The 16,217-nt window shown below is 62.2% G+C and overlaps 3 protein-coding genes across 9 annotated transcripts in view; all 3 read left to right on the forward strand.

Moving 5' to 3' along the window:
* Positions 1-9,066, forward strand: part of COL7A1 (collagen type VII alpha 1 chain) — a 30,804-nt gene extending 21,738 nt beyond the window's left edge. The window contains exons 87-118 of one of the 2 annotated variants that reach the window (XM_069561233.1): positions 46-114; positions 257-292; positions 371-412; positions 567-611; positions 701-745; positions 1,296-1,331; positions 1,422-1,481; positions 1,623-1,730; positions 1,909-1,980; positions 2,080-2,115; positions 2,887-2,946; positions 3,065-3,109; positions 3,340-3,375; positions 3,488-3,523; positions 3,596-3,652; positions 3,779-3,850; positions 4,371-4,442; positions 4,671-4,706; positions 4,945-5,025; positions 5,273-5,326; positions 5,411-5,464; positions 5,539-5,601; positions 6,043-6,105; positions 6,192-6,308; positions 6,491-6,568; positions 6,656-6,709; positions 6,874-6,922; positions 7,582-7,614; positions 7,763-7,849; positions 8,043-8,132; positions 8,220-8,417; positions 8,737-9,066. In XM_069561233.1, the coding sequence (XP_069417334.1) occupies positions 46-114; positions 257-292; positions 371-412; positions 567-611; positions 701-745; positions 1,296-1,331; positions 1,422-1,481; positions 1,623-1,730; positions 1,909-1,980; positions 2,080-2,115; positions 2,887-2,946; positions 3,065-3,109; positions 3,340-3,375; positions 3,488-3,523; positions 3,596-3,652; positions 3,779-3,850; positions 4,371-4,442; positions 4,671-4,706; positions 4,945-5,025; positions 5,273-5,326; positions 5,411-5,464; positions 5,539-5,601; positions 6,043-6,105; positions 6,192-6,308; positions 6,491-6,568; positions 6,656-6,709; positions 6,874-6,922; positions 7,582-7,614; positions 7,763-7,849; positions 8,043-8,132; positions 8,220-8,417; positions 8,737-8,753 (2,001 nt within the window). In that variant the 3' untranslated portion in view covers positions 8,754-9,066. Of the gene's footprint in view, positions 1-45; positions 115-256; positions 293-370; positions 413-566; positions 612-700; positions 746-1,295; positions 1,332-1,421; positions 1,482-1,622; positions 1,731-1,908; positions 1,981-2,079; positions 2,116-2,886; positions 2,947-3,064; positions 3,110-3,339; positions 3,376-3,487; positions 3,524-3,595; positions 3,653-3,778; positions 3,851-4,370; positions 4,443-4,670; positions 4,707-4,944; positions 5,026-5,272; positions 5,327-5,410; positions 5,465-5,538; positions 5,602-6,042; positions 6,106-6,191; positions 6,309-6,490; positions 6,569-6,655; positions 6,710-6,873; positions 6,923-7,581; positions 7,615-7,762; positions 7,850-8,042; positions 8,133-8,219; positions 8,418-8,736 lie in introns of those variants that run through there. The other variant, XM_069561235.1, reaches the window with a different exon arrangement.
* Positions 9,067-10,041: 975 nt separating this feature from the next.
* Positions 10,042-11,263, forward strand: UCN2 (urocortin 2). Its single transcript, XM_069561699.1, has one exon. The coding sequence runs from the start codon at positions 10,042-10,044 to the stop codon at positions 10,378-10,380; it is 339 nt and encodes a 112-aa protein (XP_069417800.1). The 3' UTR covers positions 10,381-11,263.
* A 537-nt stretch (positions 11,264-11,800) lies between these two features.
* The window catches only part of PFKFB4 (6-phosphofructo-2-kinase/fructose-2,6-biphosphatase 4), a 38,542-nt gene continuing 34,125 nt past the window's right edge, over positions 11,801-16,217 (forward strand). The window contains exon 1 of one of the 6 annotated variants that reach the window (XM_069562139.1): positions 11,801-11,885. In XM_069562139.1, coding sequence (XP_069418240.1) covers positions 11,876-11,885 — 10 coding nt within the window. In that variant the 5' untranslated portion in view covers positions 11,801-11,875. Of the gene's footprint in view, positions 11,940-14,516; positions 15,676-16,217 lie in introns of those variants that run through there. The other 5 variants (XM_069562141.1, XM_069562138.1, XM_069562142.1 and 2 more) reach the window with 5 other exon arrangements.

Raw genomic sequence — 16,217 nt, forward strand, 5'->3', positions numbered from 1 at the left:
TAGCGGAAGGAGAGGCACTGACTTCTGCCCGCTGTTCCGCCATAGGGGTCACCAGGTCTGCCGGGCCCTGTGGGACCTAAAGGAGAGCCGGGACCCATGGGGACCCCTGGACAGGTGATCTTTGCTCCTGACCCCCAGCTTCCACATCAGCTCCTCTGCCCAGCCCCCAAGCCTAGTCTGCCCCTCCCATCTGGACGGCGGGGCAGGGGTGGGGAGGTGGCAGGAAGCGGGGTGACTCACCAGGCGTTCCCCGCAGGCTGTGGTTGGGCCCCCTGGAGCAAAGGGAGAGAAGGTGAGTGTGGGGGAGGCTCTGGGGTGGGGGGGCAGGGGTGAGAGCTGAGGAATCCCACTGACCCTAATCTCTCATCAGGGTGCCCCTGGAGCCCTTGCTGGAGACCTGGTGGGAGAGCCGGTGAGTGTGGAACCCCCAGCGCATAGATCACCCGCCCTGTGACCCTCACGTTCCATGATACGCCCCACCCGGCCCAGGCCTCCCGCTCCTTCTTTGAGTCTCTGCTGTCTGGGACCCTGAAACCCATGTGTTCTACTGACCCCTGTATCCACAGGGAGCCAAAGGTGACCGAGGACTGCCGGGACCGCGGGGCGAGAAGGTGAGGTGGGCCTGGCCCCAGGGTCTGAGCGTTGGGTAGGGAGGGGTACGGTTGGGTGGCCATACACCCTCACCCCGCTTTCTATGCAGGGTGAAGCCGGCCGTGCGGGCGAGCCTGGAGACCCTGGCGAAGATGTGAGTCTGGGGTCCGGGCGAGTCCAAGTCCGCGTTGAGGAGTGTAGTCATGCACGTGAGGGGACATTCCTGGGCTTGGGCACCTCTGAACCTGAGCCTGGCCGAACATTCCAGCATTCGGGGTCCTGCTCCCGGAGCACACGGGGGTTGAATCTCCTGGCTTCCACGTGCTCGTCCTCGGTCTCCCGGTGCTCTCTTGGGAGCACGCGTGCTCCGGTCTCATCTCCTGGTCTCGGGGCCTGTGGGAGTTCTGTGGGCCACTCCTTGGGCGTGTGTTGGTGCTGACCCTTCCCCACCGTCTCTGCTCCCGTATCTGAGCTCCTGTCTGTGGTCATGTTTGCGGTCATATCTGTGGTCGTTGCTAAGCTCCCTGGACTGGGACACATCTGAGATCCCGCCTCTGTCCGCACCCCCACGTACCTGCGCTCACATCCTCGGTCCCAAATGCCCGTGGTCACCTCCGAGATCCCCTGGGAATGTTTTGGGACCATACCTGAGCTCTGGGCTCATGTTCCTGCTCTCAAGTGCTGTTTACTTCATTTTCTCTTAGGGTCAGAAGGGGGCTCCAGGACCCAAAGGTCACAAGGTATATGTGCCCTAAGGCATTCCCAATGTGGGGAGGTGGTCATCGTCCAAAGACGCCCTGAGCCTGATCTGACTCCTCTTTCCCTTGAAGGGTGACCCAGGAGTTGGGGTCCAGGGGCCCCCTGGGCCAGTTGGTCCTCCAGGTCTAAAGGTAAAACGGTGCCCTGTGGCTACTGGTGGGGGAAGAAGGTGGGACGGGGGGCCTGGAGGTGGGAGGAAGAGGGTCTTCAGGGGCTAGTCCTGGGAAGAGGTCCTGCTGGGGCCATTTCTCCCTTTGCTATCTCTGTTCCAGGGAGACTCAGGGCCCCCTGGACCCCCCGGACCTCCTGGTATTGTGGGGTTCCCCGGTCAGACAGGCCTTCGAGGAGAGCAGGGGCAGCCCGGCCCCAGTGGAGAGCGGGTAAGGGCGCCGAGGGCTGCGTGGGGGACTTGGTGGGCCCAGGACCTCTGGATCTGGTTGCGGGTGAGGAGGAGGAGGGGGCCCAGCCCTACCCAGGGGGCTCCGGGTCTTGGGGGAACAGCATGGGAGGAAGGTTCCCCAGTCTCCCTTCCCCTCTCTTGCCTCATTTTTACCATAGGGTTTGGCAGGCGCCCCAGGGAGAGAGGGAGCCCCAGGTCCCTTGGGGCCGCCTGGACCACCTGGGTCAGCGGTGAGTAGAACGCCCCAACGCCCCATGTCTCTGATTGCTGTGTGTTGGGGACTTAGCTGCGGGCTGAGCCACAGACTGATTTCATCTTGCTGCCCACAGGGAGCACCTGGGGCCCCTGGACTCAAAGGAGACAAGGTAGATGTGACAATGCTGCTGGCCCCTCCTGCACCGCCCGCCCCTCCTGCACCGCCGCCCCCGGCCTCCGCGGCCCCCCCCCCCCACAGCCTCCACTGACCGGCCACCCCCAGCCTCCGCTGACCCAACCCCCTCCAGCCTCCGCGGACCCAAACCCAGCCTCCGCTGACCCGCACCCCCTCCAGCCTCCACTGACCCGCCCCCACCTCCAGCCTCCAGCCTCCACTGACCCGCCACCCCCAGCCTCCGCTGACCCAACCCCCTCCAGCCTCTGCGGACCCAAACCCAGCCTCCACTGACCCGCGCCCCCCAGCCTCCAGCCTCCGCTGACCCGCACCCCCTCCAGCCTCCAGCCTCCGCTGACGCGTCCCTCCCCCACCCCCCAGCCCCCCCAGCCTCCGCTGACCCAACACCTCCCCCAGCCTCCGGTGACCCGTCATCCCCTCCAGCCTTGGCTGACCCATCCCCGTCTCCAGCCTCCGCTGACCCGTCATCCCCTCCAGACTCCACTGACCCATTCCCCTCTCCCCCCCCACCCCCTCCACCCCCCCCTGCAGCCTCTGCTGACCCCCTCCCAGCCTCCCATGACCCGCCCTCTCCAGCCTCCACTGACCCGCCCCTCCTCCAGTCTCCGCTGACTCGCCCCCACCCCCCCAGCCTCTGCTGACCTCTAACTCTAACCTCATTCTTTCTAAATCCCACCCACCTCCCGTGACCCTCTGCCCTCCACCAGTTCCCCTGACTGACCCTTGGTGTCCCGTTGATCTCCAGGGGGACACTGGAGCAGGGCTGCCTGGGGCCCGAGGCGAGCGTGGGGAGCCTGGTGTCCGGGTGCGTATGTCCTGCCTTGAGGCCATGGCTACTGGAGGGAGCCACACTGGGACTCCCTCACAGCTCTCGCCTCTGATTTCCAACTTACTGACTCACCGAATCTAATGTCACCATCCAGGGTGAAGATGGGCGCCCCGGCCTGGAGGGACCCCGAGGACTCACGGTGGGTCCCCTTGGGGAGAGGAGCAGTGGTGTGACCCAGTCCCCTGCCTGAGCCCTCTGTGCCCTTGAGGGTCTCCACAGCCTCTGCTGCCCTCTGCTTCTCCACGTCTGCTCTCTGGCCCCTTGTCTCCCCCATTCCCTGGGGCCTTCCAGTCCTCCCCTGCACCTTGAGCCATCTGCCCACTGGTCCCCCCAGATTCCCTTAGCTCGGTATCATCTTCTCTCATGCAGGGCCCCCCAGGCAGCAGGGGAGAACGTGGGGAGAAGGTAAGGATGTGGAGCAGAGGCCCCTGGTGTGAGTGTGAGTGGGGACGGGTCTTGTAACTCAGGATCTGGGGCTTCACTACTGGAGTGAGACCCACATTCTTCTGCCCTACAGGGTGACCCTGGTGCCTCAGGACTGAAGGGTGACAAGGTGAGTGTGGGCACGGGAGAAGGCAGGGGACTCGGTGCTCCTGACTCCTCTGACTTCCCCCTGTCCACTCAGGGCGACTCAGCTGTGATTTTGGGGCCTCCGGGGCCACGGGGTGCCAAGGGGGACTCGGTGAGTGGGTCTGCTGTGTGTGTTCGGGGGGCTCCTGTGTGGGGTGCCCCAGGGGATCTGAGATCTCAAGCCCTCAGAGGGTAAGGGACTTGTAGCCCCTGACCCTGATTTCTGGCCCTGACCCAGGGTGAACGAGGGCCTCGGGGAATAGATGGTGAGAAAGGGCCTCGGGGAGACAGCGGGGAACCTGGAGAGAAGGTATGTGGATGAGGTTGGGCTGTTCTATGAAGGATGAGGGAGGGGGTCCTGCAAGCTGAAGGGCCCCGGGGAGGGTCTGTGAGGACAGAAGCAGAGGATGGAAGAGGGATTTCTGGGGGTCTGAGGGGAGGGGGTTCTGTCAGCTGTAGCAACTATGGGGCGGCTGAGAGGATGGGGGCTCTGTGGGAGGGGCTCCAGGGCCTGGATGTGAGGTTGGAGGGCAGTCTTGGACTGTGGCCTCTGTAGGAGGCCTGTGGGAACAGGAAGGGGGCTCCTTGGGTGTTAGGGGTACTCCAGGTAGGGCTGGGGGCCCAGTGGTAAGAGGAGTGGCAGGAATCGGGGGTCCCAGCATAAGAAATGAGTCACCCCACGGCCAGGGTCTCCAGTCCCAGCCATGAGCGTGGACTGGAGGGAAGGGGCCTTGGGGGCCTGTGTGCGAGCAACTGGCAGGTTCCAGTCTTGCTGGGAGCCTGCAGCCTGCTCTGGTCCTGATCGTGGCCCTCTCCTGTCACTCCTGCAGGGCACCAAGGGAGAGCCTGGTGACAAGGGCTCAGCCGGGCTGCTGGGAGCGCGTGGACTCACAGGACCCAAGGCAAGTCCCATCCCAGGCACTGACCCGGAGCCATGGGGCATACCCGCCTGTCCTGGGTATCCCCTGAGCACTGGAGGACTCCCGCCTCCCTCGCTGTTGGCCCCACGCGTACTCACACGGGCTGGTGTGCAGACCGGGTCCTGGCTGCAGTCACCAAGGGAGGCAGATGGGCCAACACGGGGACAGTGGCACTGAAGGGCGGCCCTCTCCCACCTGCGTTCCCCACAGGGTGAGCCTGGCGCCCCAGGGATCCCCGGCGAACCGGTAAGGTGCCCCTGCCACCCCACCAGGGACCCCAGCCCCGTGTGGTGACCTTTGACCTTATATTGAACCAGCACTCTCCTGTTGTCCAGGGACCCTACCTTCACAGTCACCCCTGTGGTGGCTCACACGTCCCTGCAGAAAACCCTGCCCTTCCAGTGGCTCTGGCCCCCTGACGATGTTCACAGCCAGAGAGATTTCCTTTGAGCCTACACTGATCTCATTAACACTTTTCCCACAGGGATCCCCAGGAAAAGACGGAGTTCCTGGTGTCCGAGGAGACAAAGGAGATATTGGCTTCATGGGTCCCCGGGGCCTCAAGGTGGGAAGGGGGCTGGTTTTTTCCCCCGTAATCAGGACCTGATGTTGGAGGGTGAAGTATCCGGGGTCAGAGATCAGGTATCTGGGGTCAGATGCTGTGGTATCTAGGGTTGAACGTGAGGTATTAGGTCAGAGGTGGGAAGGTCAGAGGTTGGAGTACCTAAGGGCAGTTTGGAGAGGGGTTTCAGGGTCAGGGGTCATAGGTGAGGTATCTAGGAGGTCACTTTCTCACTTCTTTTTTCTTTCAGGGTGAACGGGGAATTAAGGGAGCCTGTGGCCTTGATGGAGAGAAGGGAGATAAGGTACAGGGGTGATGAGGGAATGGGGGGATGTGGGGTCTACGGGGCCTGGGGCCTAAGGCTGACCCCTCCATCTGATTGCTGCAGGGAGAAGCTGGTCCCCCGGGCCGCCCAGGGCTGGCAGGACGCAAAGGCGAGCTGGTGAGTGTGGGGCACCCCCAGAGTGAGGAGCAGATGGGTGGGCCAGGAATTGGCTAATGTCTTCTCTCCTCCAGGGGGAGCCGGGTGTTCCAGGGCAGGCAGGGGCCCCTGGGAAGGAGGGCCTGATTGGTCCCAAGGTAAGGGGTCCCTCCACAGTGGACAGTGGGGTTCAGGATTGGGCAGGGACAGCACGATAAGGTCGTGAAGGTTTTGGGTCGAGGAAGGTTGGGACACTGCGGGGTGGAGTGGGGTTGGTCCTGAGGTTGGTCCTGAGTGGGGTTGGGGTCACAGTGGGGATTGAGGGTTAAGGGGTGGGAGGTGGCGCAGTACATGCCTCAGGGCTGAGGGTTAGGGTGGTCGAGGTCAGGGGGAGGTTGGAGGGTCCGTGAAGGGGAAATGGGTGGGGCCAGGGTAGGGGGCGTCACAGTGGGGCGGGGTCTGGGGATCATGGTGGACTCAGGGTCTCTGGCTGGTAGGCCACAGGAACTCGAGGTGGTGGCTATGGGGCCTGGGGGCTCATGGGGGCTGAGCTGGGGAGGCCGAGGCAGAGGGACTCTCGTGCCTCTTTTTGTTCCCAGGGTGACCGAGGTTTCGATGGGCAGCCAGGACCCAAGGGTGACCAGGGCGAGAAAGGGGAGCGGGTAAGTGGAGGCTGAGGTCATGGCGAACTGAGGGGCCTGGGGTCTCTGGAAGCTCTGATCACTGACCCTGGTCTCTCCCTCCCCAGGGACCCCCAGGAGTGGGGGGCTTCCCAGGTCCCAGGGGCAATGATGGCTCTAGTGGTCCTCCCGGGCCGCCTGGCAGCATTGGTCCCAAAGGCCCTGAAGGACTTCAGGGTCAGAAGGTGAGAGGCCCTGACTCCTGACCCCTGAACCTCACTGACCCTTCCCCAACCTCCCTGACCTCTGGCTCTGCAATCCATTCCCCCAATATCCTTGCCCCAGCCTCTGAAACTACGGTCCCACATTGTCCTTCTTCTGCCCCCACTGCCTCTGACCCTGCTCACTCAGTCCCTGTGTCTGACAGGGTGAGCGAGGTCCCCCTGGACAGAGTGTGGTGGGCGCCCCCGGGGCCCCTGGAACCCCTGGAGAGAGAGGGGAGCAGGTGAGTGGGAATTCCTGGGACTGGGTTCAAAGGCTGGGGTGTCCGTGAGGTCGGAGGTCACAGCCCAGCCCTATCCATTGCCCACAGGGGCGGCCAGGCCCCATGGGGCCCCGTGGTGAGAAGGGAGAAGCTGCGCTGACGGTGCGTGTGTGTGGGGTGGGGTGGGGGCCCTGCCTCCTTCTCCTGACCCCCTGGACCCTGGGCCCTGACTCTGCACTGTCCCTCCACGATCCCTGCATCATGTACCCTTTGTCCTTCTGTGACCCCTGGGTTCCTTCATGACCCTTGTGGTCTTGGGCTCCTAGGAGGATGACATACGGGGCCTTGTGCGTCAGGAGATGAGTCAGCATTGCGGTGAGTGGGGTCCAGCCTGGAGTTTCCTGGGTCCCATCCCCACTGCATCCCCGCACCCCTAGACAGAGGCAGGCAGCACCCCCAGAACGTCCAGGGGGCAAGCAGTCATGGAGGCGGGTGGAGACAGATGGATACACAAAGTATGGGTGTTTCTGGACGGACATGCTGACAGGACTCCCCCAAGTGGAGGCCCAGGCAGAGGTGGGCGCACATGTGCTCCTGGGTGCCCAGGATGGCCGTGTGTGGAGGGGGAGGAGGCGTGAGCAGAGCCGGCTCCTTGGGCCAGATGTGGCACCGGGGTGCGGGGCGGGGGCTCTGAGGGCCCTTGGGGCATCAGAGAGTGAAGCTCGTCTCCTCCCGCCTTTGCCTCCTCCCTGTCCTCCTCCATTCCGGCTGGCCCCTGGCCCTTTGCCTCTCTCCCTCTCTCTCGCCTTTGGCTGGCCTGTTCCCCTCTTCTCTCTTGCTCTTGGTCCGCTTCTCCCCCTTGGTTTCTTTCTCCCTGGGTCTGCTTCCCTTCCTCTCCCGCGCCGTCTGCCACTGTCTCCTGCCGTCCCCTCCATGTGCCTCTGCCACCGTGAGCCTCTCTCCCTGCCTCTCTCCGCCTCTGTCTCCTGTTCTGTTATTGTCTCTCTCCGTGTCCCCTTCTCTGCCACCTCCAGCCTGTCAGGGCCAGTATGTCGCATCTGGATCACGTGAGTAGTTTTCTGGTATTTTCTGCTCCCGGAGCCTGCCTCATGCCAGGCCCTGCTGTGCCCATTGCCTGGGTCACCTCAGCAGGGGCTTGGCGAGGGCAGCCACCAGGCTGACGCCCGGGCCCCGCGCCCCTGCTCCCGGCTCCAGGGCCTCTCCCGAGTTACGCAGCAGACACCGCTGGGCCGCAGCTCCACCCCGTGCCTGTGCTCCGAGTGTCCCACGCAGAGGAGGATGGTGAGGATGGCTGCAGCCTGGGGGACATGTGGGACTGGAGCATACACACACACGGGGCCGCTCGTGCGTGCAGGGCCCACACCACGTGTGCAGAGGGCACATGCAGGGAACACGCATGGGAGGCCAGGGTTGGGCCGCACGAATTGGGCCCTGCAGTGGCCCTGCTCACAGCATCCCCTCACTGTGTGTGCAGGCCAGGTGCCCCCTGAGGACGATGAGTATGAATACTCTGAGTATTCCGAGGAGGAATACCAGGACCCCGCAGCTCCTTGGGATGACGATGGTGAGGAAGGGGGCTGGGCTCAGAGGGGCGTAGGGAGGAGCAGGCTGAGCCCATCCCAGCTGACCTCTCTGCCCCCATTACCCCCAGATCCCTGTTCGCTTCCACTGGACGAGGGTTCCTGCAGCGCCTACACCCTGCGCTGGTATCATCGGGCTGGGGCAGGGGGCACGAAGGCCTGTCACCCCTTCGTCTATGGTGGCTGCGGAGGGAACGCCAACCGTTTTGGGACCCGGGAGGCCTGTGAGCACCGCTGCCTGCCCCAGGCGGCCCACAGTCAAAGGACAGGTACGAGCATACCTCCATTCCAGGAGGGGCCTGCCCAGATTATGTCCAGAGTCAGGATCTGGGGTCAGAAGCCGCCCCCCCACCCAGACTGGGGGACCTGGGACAGACCCCGCCTCAGACCAAAGAGCTGATAGAGAAACCCGGCTCTGGGAGGAGTCCCCAGTAAGGTACCCCTCGGTGCTCCCTCCCTTAAAGACCTGAGTAAGGACCCCCTTCTGTGGGCAGAGCCCCCACACCCACTGTGCCCCCGGCCCCCCCATCCTCTGTGGCCCTTGTGTTGGGTACGGTTAGACAGCTGAACCCTGCCTGCCCCACCCAGGTGCTGCCCAGAGCTGAGGTCCAGTCCAGCATCCCCTGGAGGAGTCGGTGTCTCAGCTGGACCCTGCCGTCCCTCCCCCTTGGTGCTAGAGGCCTGTCTGCACGTGAGCGTGCATGAGCGTGTACGTTATTTCAGTGACTTGTTCCACGGGTCTCGCCTTCCCCCCAGTGGACAGACCCCATTGTGGCTGCTGCCTCCCCGGCTGATGACTCAGTGTTGGGGAGGCTTTGGGCAGTGAGCGGAAGGGACTGAATCCAACCCGCCCCTTGCCCCACGCTAGTGATGACATGGTGCTGATTCTGGGGGGTCATTAAAGCTGCTGTTTTAAAAGGCCTCTGTCATGACTGTTTGCGGGGGGTGTGGGTGTCAGGGGGGCAGGTTTTCCCTGGGAGGGCTGTGCTATCCCAAGTGGGTACAGAGTCCCTCTGTCCAGCCTGTCACTGTCCTGTAACCCTCAGTCCCCAACTTGTCCCTAGAAAGAAGACAGGGTAGGGGCTGAGGGTTTGCCTTCACTGCCCCCCAGGAGAGGATGAATCATGGGTGGGGGGCGGCCTCAAGCCAGATAAATGGGCCCTGAAGCGGGTGGAGGAGCAGACCAGTGCAAGGGAGCACTGCCTGGCACAGCTCACCCCAGAGGAGGCTGCTACTGGTGAGCCTGGGGTCGGGGGATGGATAGGACCGTTGGGATAGAGTGGATCTGGGGTTTGGGTCAGTGGAGGTCTCGAGTCTGAGACGCCCTGGGACTTCTGATTGCTTCCTTGCCTCAAGGGCCCGCATTCCTGCCTGCCTTTCTGTGCCCTGGATCTGCGACATGCTTTCTCGCGCAAACCTCAGGCTCCCCTTGGGTCCCTCTGTGTCTCTCTTTGCATCCTTATTTCCATCACACTGTCTCTTTTTCTCCCTCTGTTTTGCTCCATCCCCCTCTGATACATCTCCATCTCTTTCTCCCTCTCCCTGCCCTTTCTTGTTCTTATTCTTCCCCCCGCACCCCTCTCTCTCTCTCAAATACATCCATATCCAGATATACCTGTGGCTTTCTGTCTCTGGGTCACTCCATCTCTTTGTCCATCTCTGTCTCATTCTCTTTCTCACTCTTTCCGTCCCGCCGACCCCTTCTCTGCCTGGTTCCGTCTCAGTTTTCTGTGTTGCTCTGGCTCTCTCCTTGTCCCTTCACCTCTGCTTCTGTCCCTCTGACCCTGGCCTGGCCGCTCTCTCTCTGCTTTCCCCATCTGTCTCTATCCATCGGCCACAGCCAACCAGAGCCCCTGCCTTGAACCTGTTTTCTCCTTACAGCCTGACTACACGATGACCAGGTGGGCTCTGCTCACACTGATGGTCCTGACATTGGGCAGGACCCTGCTTGTCCCAGCAACCCCCACCCCAGGCTTCCAGCTCCTCCCTCAGAACTTTCCCCAGGCCACTGCCTGCCCCGTGACCTCGGAGAGCCCCTCAGCCAGCACCACGGCACCCTCCACTGCTTCGGGCCGCGCCAGCCCTGACCCCCACCTTGGCGCCCGCATCGCCCTCTCGCTGGACGTCCCCCTTGGCCTCCTGCAGATCTTACTGGAGCAGGCCCGGGCCAGGGCTGTGAGGGAGCAGGCTGCTGCAAATGCCCGCATCCTGGCCCAGGTCGGCCGCCGCTGAGCCTGAGGGAGGCGGTCACAGGGATGGAGCCACCCTGCATGGGGGAGATCGGCAGGGCCGTGGCGCATCTGGATCCCGCCACATGAAGTCAGTCATATCAAAGTGCCTCACAGAGTCACAGTGTGGGCGGACAGCACGCACGTTGCCACGCCAGGTTGCCAATGGACTCTAGCCACTCCTAGTAGGAGCCCCCCGGGACTTACGGTATATGTCTGGAGAGCTTGGACACTACTGTGGATGATCCCTGCCACATGGAGTCTGGTCATGTCTGGGTCCCACAGTCAAGAGCCTCCGGACACCATCATACAGGGGCTCCATAATGCCACTTACAGGAACCTCAACACAGGACACCATGGCTGCATTGGAGAGAACCGCCCATCTAAGGCCAGACCTAGAGGTCTGCCCTGCCCCTACGTGTCACCAGACAGGTGCTGGCGGAGGTTCCCAGGCAGCACCCACTCCAAACGGATGGGGGCATCTCCAGGAATAGACGGATGCTCATACGTGGGAAGTCTGTGGCTGTGGCAGCCTTGCCTTGTGTGTGTGTGTTGGGGGGGGTGTGGTTTATACGCATGGGTGGCCGAGTCTCCGTGTATCTGACAGCTGTTTGTGTGTGTGAACAAGGTGTGGGCCTGTGAGGGGGCTGTGGAGAATTGGAGCCTGTCCCCCAAATCTGCATGAAGCATGCTCAGCACACACCCAGGTGCTGTCTTACCCACACCTCTGCGTACCCAGGCTCTGCCCTTGCACACACATGGCTCAGGGGAGAAGGGAGCGCAGGCTGAGGGGGCTCTGGCCCCTCCTTCATTGAACAGTCCTGAGCCTCAGTTTTCCAAGCCTCGGTTTTCTCTTTTCTCCTCCGTAAAGCCGAGTGATGCCACCACGCTTCTTGTGAGCATTGAGTGATGTAATAACGTACATGAAGGTTCCCGCCTGCAAAAAAAAAACCCTCAATAAACATAGTGACTGGAGAATGAGCTAGACAAGAATCACACAGTCATGTGCCCCCAGGCAGTGACACACAGGAGGGCGGAGTCAGAGCCGCTCCTCTAACCCCCTTCCCCCGCCCGGATTTCACTGACCTGTCCTCTGTGTGGAAGGCTGCAGGTTTGACCTAATCTCCCAACCCAATCTCCATGGCGGGTTTGGAGATGAGACCAAGCCTTCTGGAGTATGTGGCCAGGCTTGCCAGCAGACGGGGCAGGAACTGTGGGTAGTGTAGACGACTCGGGCTGGAGACGAGGGCAGACACTGGGTCCTAGCTGGAGAGAAAGTTAGCACTGTCGGAAGTGTGGCCGCTGGGGTTTGGGGGCTGGGGGCGGGGTTGGGGGGCCACTGACCAAGATCTCATAGTTGTCAGCAGCCCTGGGGGGCGGGCCCAAGGCGGGGCGGAGAGGCGGAGCCATGGGGGGGCGGTGCTCTCCGGAGCCTGGAGGGCGGGGCCACCCCAATCCCGGCCGCAGGGGGCGGCGGCCCGGGCCAGTTCGGGAGCAGGATGAACAGAGGTATGGAAGGAGGCAGCTCCCCGACGGAACCCGGGTCAGGGAGCAGCAGACGGGGTAGGCGCAGGGCAGGGTGGAGAGGGTGGGCGGACTGGGAAAAGACATGGGCGAAGTGGAGGTGGTGTTAGACGGGGGTGTGAGAGCTTTGGGGGTCTCTCTGGGATTAGGGGTGCTCTGAGGGGGCATCGGTCTGTCAGTGGCAGGGAGGGGGTGGGCACTGGCGCCTCACCGGGGAGAGGGAGCTGGGCCAAGGGGGGAACTATAAATAGCTGCTTCCTCCAGCCCAGGGGGAGGGACAACCCGCTGGAGCTGCCCCAGGGCCTCCAGCTCTGCCCTTTGCTGGCCTCCAAGGGGTCATACTTGTCCAGGTCCCCCCTCAGGGGTCATACCAGCTTGGGAAAGTTCAGAGGCTCATTTGGGAAGCTCTTCATACGATGTGATTTTAGCCCTTAAACCACCATTTCTAGGGCAACTACTATGTGCCTTGTGTGGGTCCTGAGCTGCTCTAAGCGCCTACTGTGTGCTCTGTCCCAATCGCGAACCTCTCTGAGCACCTCGGACTGTGTGCCCCGGCTGGTCCTGAGGCACTCTGAGCACCTACCATGTGCCCTGTGCCAGGCGGGAATCAGCAAGTGCAGACCAGGGCTGCTTGGTCACATGGCTCTCCACTCGCGAGTTGGAACCTCACACCCTGTGTGAGCTTGGCTCCCAGGGAGACACGAGATGATCCTTGGCTAGAAATGGCCAGAGCCATTGGGACTCCTGGGAACTCCCCAACCTCCCAGTGGCCGCAGAGGAGGAGAGGAGGGAGGCAGAGGAGAACAGCAGGCCTCACTGCCACCGGCCTGGGCACGGGGCTCGGTAGTGTGTGTGCACGCATGACTATGTGCGCACCATACATTTGCGGACTGGTGTGTGGGTCTGTGTGGGATGCACTGAGGTCCCTGGGCCTTTCTGCTGCAAAGGGTGGCATGGTGGTTGGGCCAGGACTGCCCAGCGGATATGGGGACTGGGAAGAGTTTGAGGACTTCCCGCAGCTTGGAGGGTGGGACACTGGGAGGAGGTCCAGTGGTCAGTGCACAGGGCACCACAGGAGCCCTCCGGCACAAGCCAGGCAGGGTCACGGGTGGAACGGGGGCGGGGGGGGGGGGGGGCGGAGGCTGAGCAGGCTGTGTTCATACACAACATCCCAGCACACCTCCCACCCCTGGGCCAGGAGAGCTGGCTCACTCTTGAATGGCTCCAAGGAGGGCAAGCCACAGGGGCCAGTTATTCTATTGGACACCTGCTGATGCTGAAGGGGCGGAAAGCCAGGAGAGCATTTCAGCGCAGGGAACGTGCAAGAGCGCAGGCATGGAGGTGGGGTGTGTGGGTGTAGTGCGGTTCGCGAGGGCTGGCAGTTGAGCTGAGTCCATCCTGCACGGCGGGCAGGCAACTCTGTGACTCTGGGCCCTTCTCCCGTCCTCAGCTTCCTGTCTGAGAGGTGGAGCCACAGCAGGGGAGATGGGGAATATCCTCAGAGCAGATGCTGACCCTGGCCGTGGGGAGGGGCTCCAGGCTCCTTCTGCTGTTGACATGTGGCCTCGCCCTGGGTATGGGGACTTGGGAGGGAGTGTCTGAGTCAAACCAGAGTCGGACTGTTTGGGGAAGAGTGGGAGGTACAGAGTCACTGCTTCCCTGGCAAGCTGAACTCAGACTTCTGGACATGGAGTTGGCTTCCCAGACCTGGTTCTGGCCTCCTGCCCGACTCTGGCTGTCCCCGATCTCCAGGCTTTGACTAACACTCCCAAGAGGGCTAGGGAGGAGAATGGCAGGTCTGAGAAGGTACGGGATGTCTGTGGACGTTAGAGGAGGTAGACTCTGCAATGAGTGCTGGGGGCTGGATAGGGTGTGGGTGTGTGGTGACAAGGTCTCTGAGGCTAGCATGGCCCCAGAATGGCCTTGGTAGTGGCCAGGAGACAAACAGGAGGGCTGTGTCAGGAACAGCATGAGTGGCTTTGGAGAAGGAGGAAGTGGGTGGGAGGTCACCAGGGGCATGCCACTCATCGGGACCTGCCCGTGGGTGTGCCGGCTGCTGGGCATGAGGTGGGGAGGGAGGTGGCCGGTGGACACTGAAGAGGGAGGCTGAAAAAGAGTGGAAGTGGTTGAGTAGGTCTGAGGCAGGGACTTCCCTGGGGAGGCAGCTTGAGCTGCTTCCAGGGAAGGTCTGTGTGGGCTTCTAGCACGTGGACCTCCTTAACCTTCCCTTCCTGGGACATGAGTGAGACATCTGCATCAGTCATCTAAAAGGTCCTTGCCAGGCTTTGAAGGGCTGGGCTGGGACTTGGAGGACTGACTCAAGGCAGGAGTGTGGCAAGTTGGGCAGAGGAAGCCACGCTGCCCCTGTGGCGCACTGGGTGGAGCCTTTGCTGCATGCCCCAGCCCCTGAGTCCCAGCCGGGCACAGGTTCGGTAGAGAGGCCTTGGGGATGCAGTGGTCCTGCCAGGGGATGTGGTGGAGGACATCGCTAGAGGGCAGTGTGACCCAGACTGGAGCTGTGTCAGCTAAGGCCTTGGCAGAAAGTGTACAAAGCTTAAGAGGCTGGGCTGAGGAGACAGGAGTTAGGACTGGAGAGAAGGAGCCAGGTGTGTTCCTGAACCACGGGTCTCTCCCCTGCCTCTTGCCTCCACTGCATATTTAGAGAGAGGAGGGAGATAAATAACATAATAAATGACAGCATTACTGGGCTTCAGAACGGATTTCTCAGACATGGACACATTTAATCCATACCAGAATCTTGTCCTCGATGACAGTACATATTCTGTTTTCCTGATGAAGAGGCAGAGGCTCATTAAAGAACAAGTGTGTAAACTTAATGATGTAAAATTTAGTTGGTAAAAATGAAGTCCTGGAAGGAAAAGGAAGATACTGTCAGAGTTGGATGAGTCCCCTGGGAGCTTGGTCCTACTCACCTGCTCCAGGTGGGCTGGGGTTTAACCCGAGCTCCCCAGCAGCTAGGGCAAAGAGGGAAACGGTCAGTTTTGAGATTTGTTCTGTGTCCCTGTCCATGAGATAAATGGGCTTTTTCAGCGTGGTTGAGCAGGTTGTTCCTGTGTGCAGTGGAGAGTCCCGGGACTCGGAGGGTCGGGATGCAAGGCCAGCGGGAGAGTTGACAACCGTGCCAGTGGGCCGGTGACCAGTCACGCAGGTGCCTCCAGGTTGTTCCTGACCAAGTTCTGGGGGTCACGCAGACCTGCCCCAACCCATGCAAACCCCTTCTTCTGAGGGTCCTGAGGTCGCGCAGAACGGGAACCGCGTGTCCTGGGGGCACGCTGGGGAGCCCAGGGCCAGGCTGTGGGTGAGGCGTATGCAGATCAGCGTCGGGTGTGCGGGGCTCGGGCATCCAGGGCGGGGCCTGTACCATCCGAGCCCGGAACCTGTGGGGAGCTGGGCATGCGCGTCCTCCATCCTGGCACGTAGGGCGGGCCCGCTTGGTCCCAAACGGGCTCTCGGGCGAGCTGGGCATGCGTGGTCGGACGCCAGGCCCTCCTCGGTTGGGGTGGAGCCTACTCGACCTGGGGCGGAGCCTGCGGGGAATGGGACCAGCGTCTACGCGGCTCTGGGAGGGGCGGGGCTGAGGGGCGGGGCCTCGAGTGGCCCGAGGTGGCCAGGCTGCTGGGTTGGCAGCAGCGCAGTCGGACTCATCCAAGCCCCAGGATGGCGTCCCCGCGGGAACTGACCCAGAACCCCCTGAAGAAGATCTGGATGCCGTACAGCAATGGACGGCCCGCTCTGCACGCCTGCCAGCGCGGTGGTGAGGCGGGGTCCGCGGGGAAGCGGGGAAGGCAGTGCACGGGGATGGGTATTGATCTCATATGCACAGATGCGAACCGGAGACAGGTGAGGCTGGTGGCCGGGAAGCAGGAACAGGTGTGAGGCCTCGGACAGGTGTAGCAGAGCAGGAGGCGGGTACAGGTGTGTGGCGTCTCGGCTCAGCGGGACTGCGTCTGGCCGCCATCACCTAGGGAAGGGCTCTGGACCCTTGGCACACCACTCTGTCCCCACCGTCTCAGGCCGGGGAGGGAAGGACTTGGAGCCTCGGTCTTGCTCTCTGCGCTGGCCAGAGAGCGTGGGCCAAATGGTCAGACTGGGATCTGCCGCTGTGTTGGCCCTCGGAGAATCGCTCGGTCTCTCTGAGCCTAGAACTTTCAAAGACGCCAGGGTGGGAGGAAAGCCCATCTCTGGGCCTAAAAACGAGTTTTTGGAGCAATTTCAGGAAAGTGCAGATGTGTTCAGGAGAGAGACAGTGAGACCACTTTGTTATATGGGCCTGTCTTTGTGTCTGTGGGTGTGCAA

This window comes from Ovis canadensis, chromosome 19 (genome assembly GCF_042477335.2).
Source record: "Ovis canadensis isolate MfBH-ARS-UI-01 breed Bighorn chromosome 19, ARS-UI_OviCan_v2, whole genome shotgun sequence".
Classification (NCBI taxonomy): domain Eukaryota; kingdom Metazoa; phylum Chordata; class Mammalia; order Artiodactyla; family Bovidae; genus Ovis; species Ovis canadensis.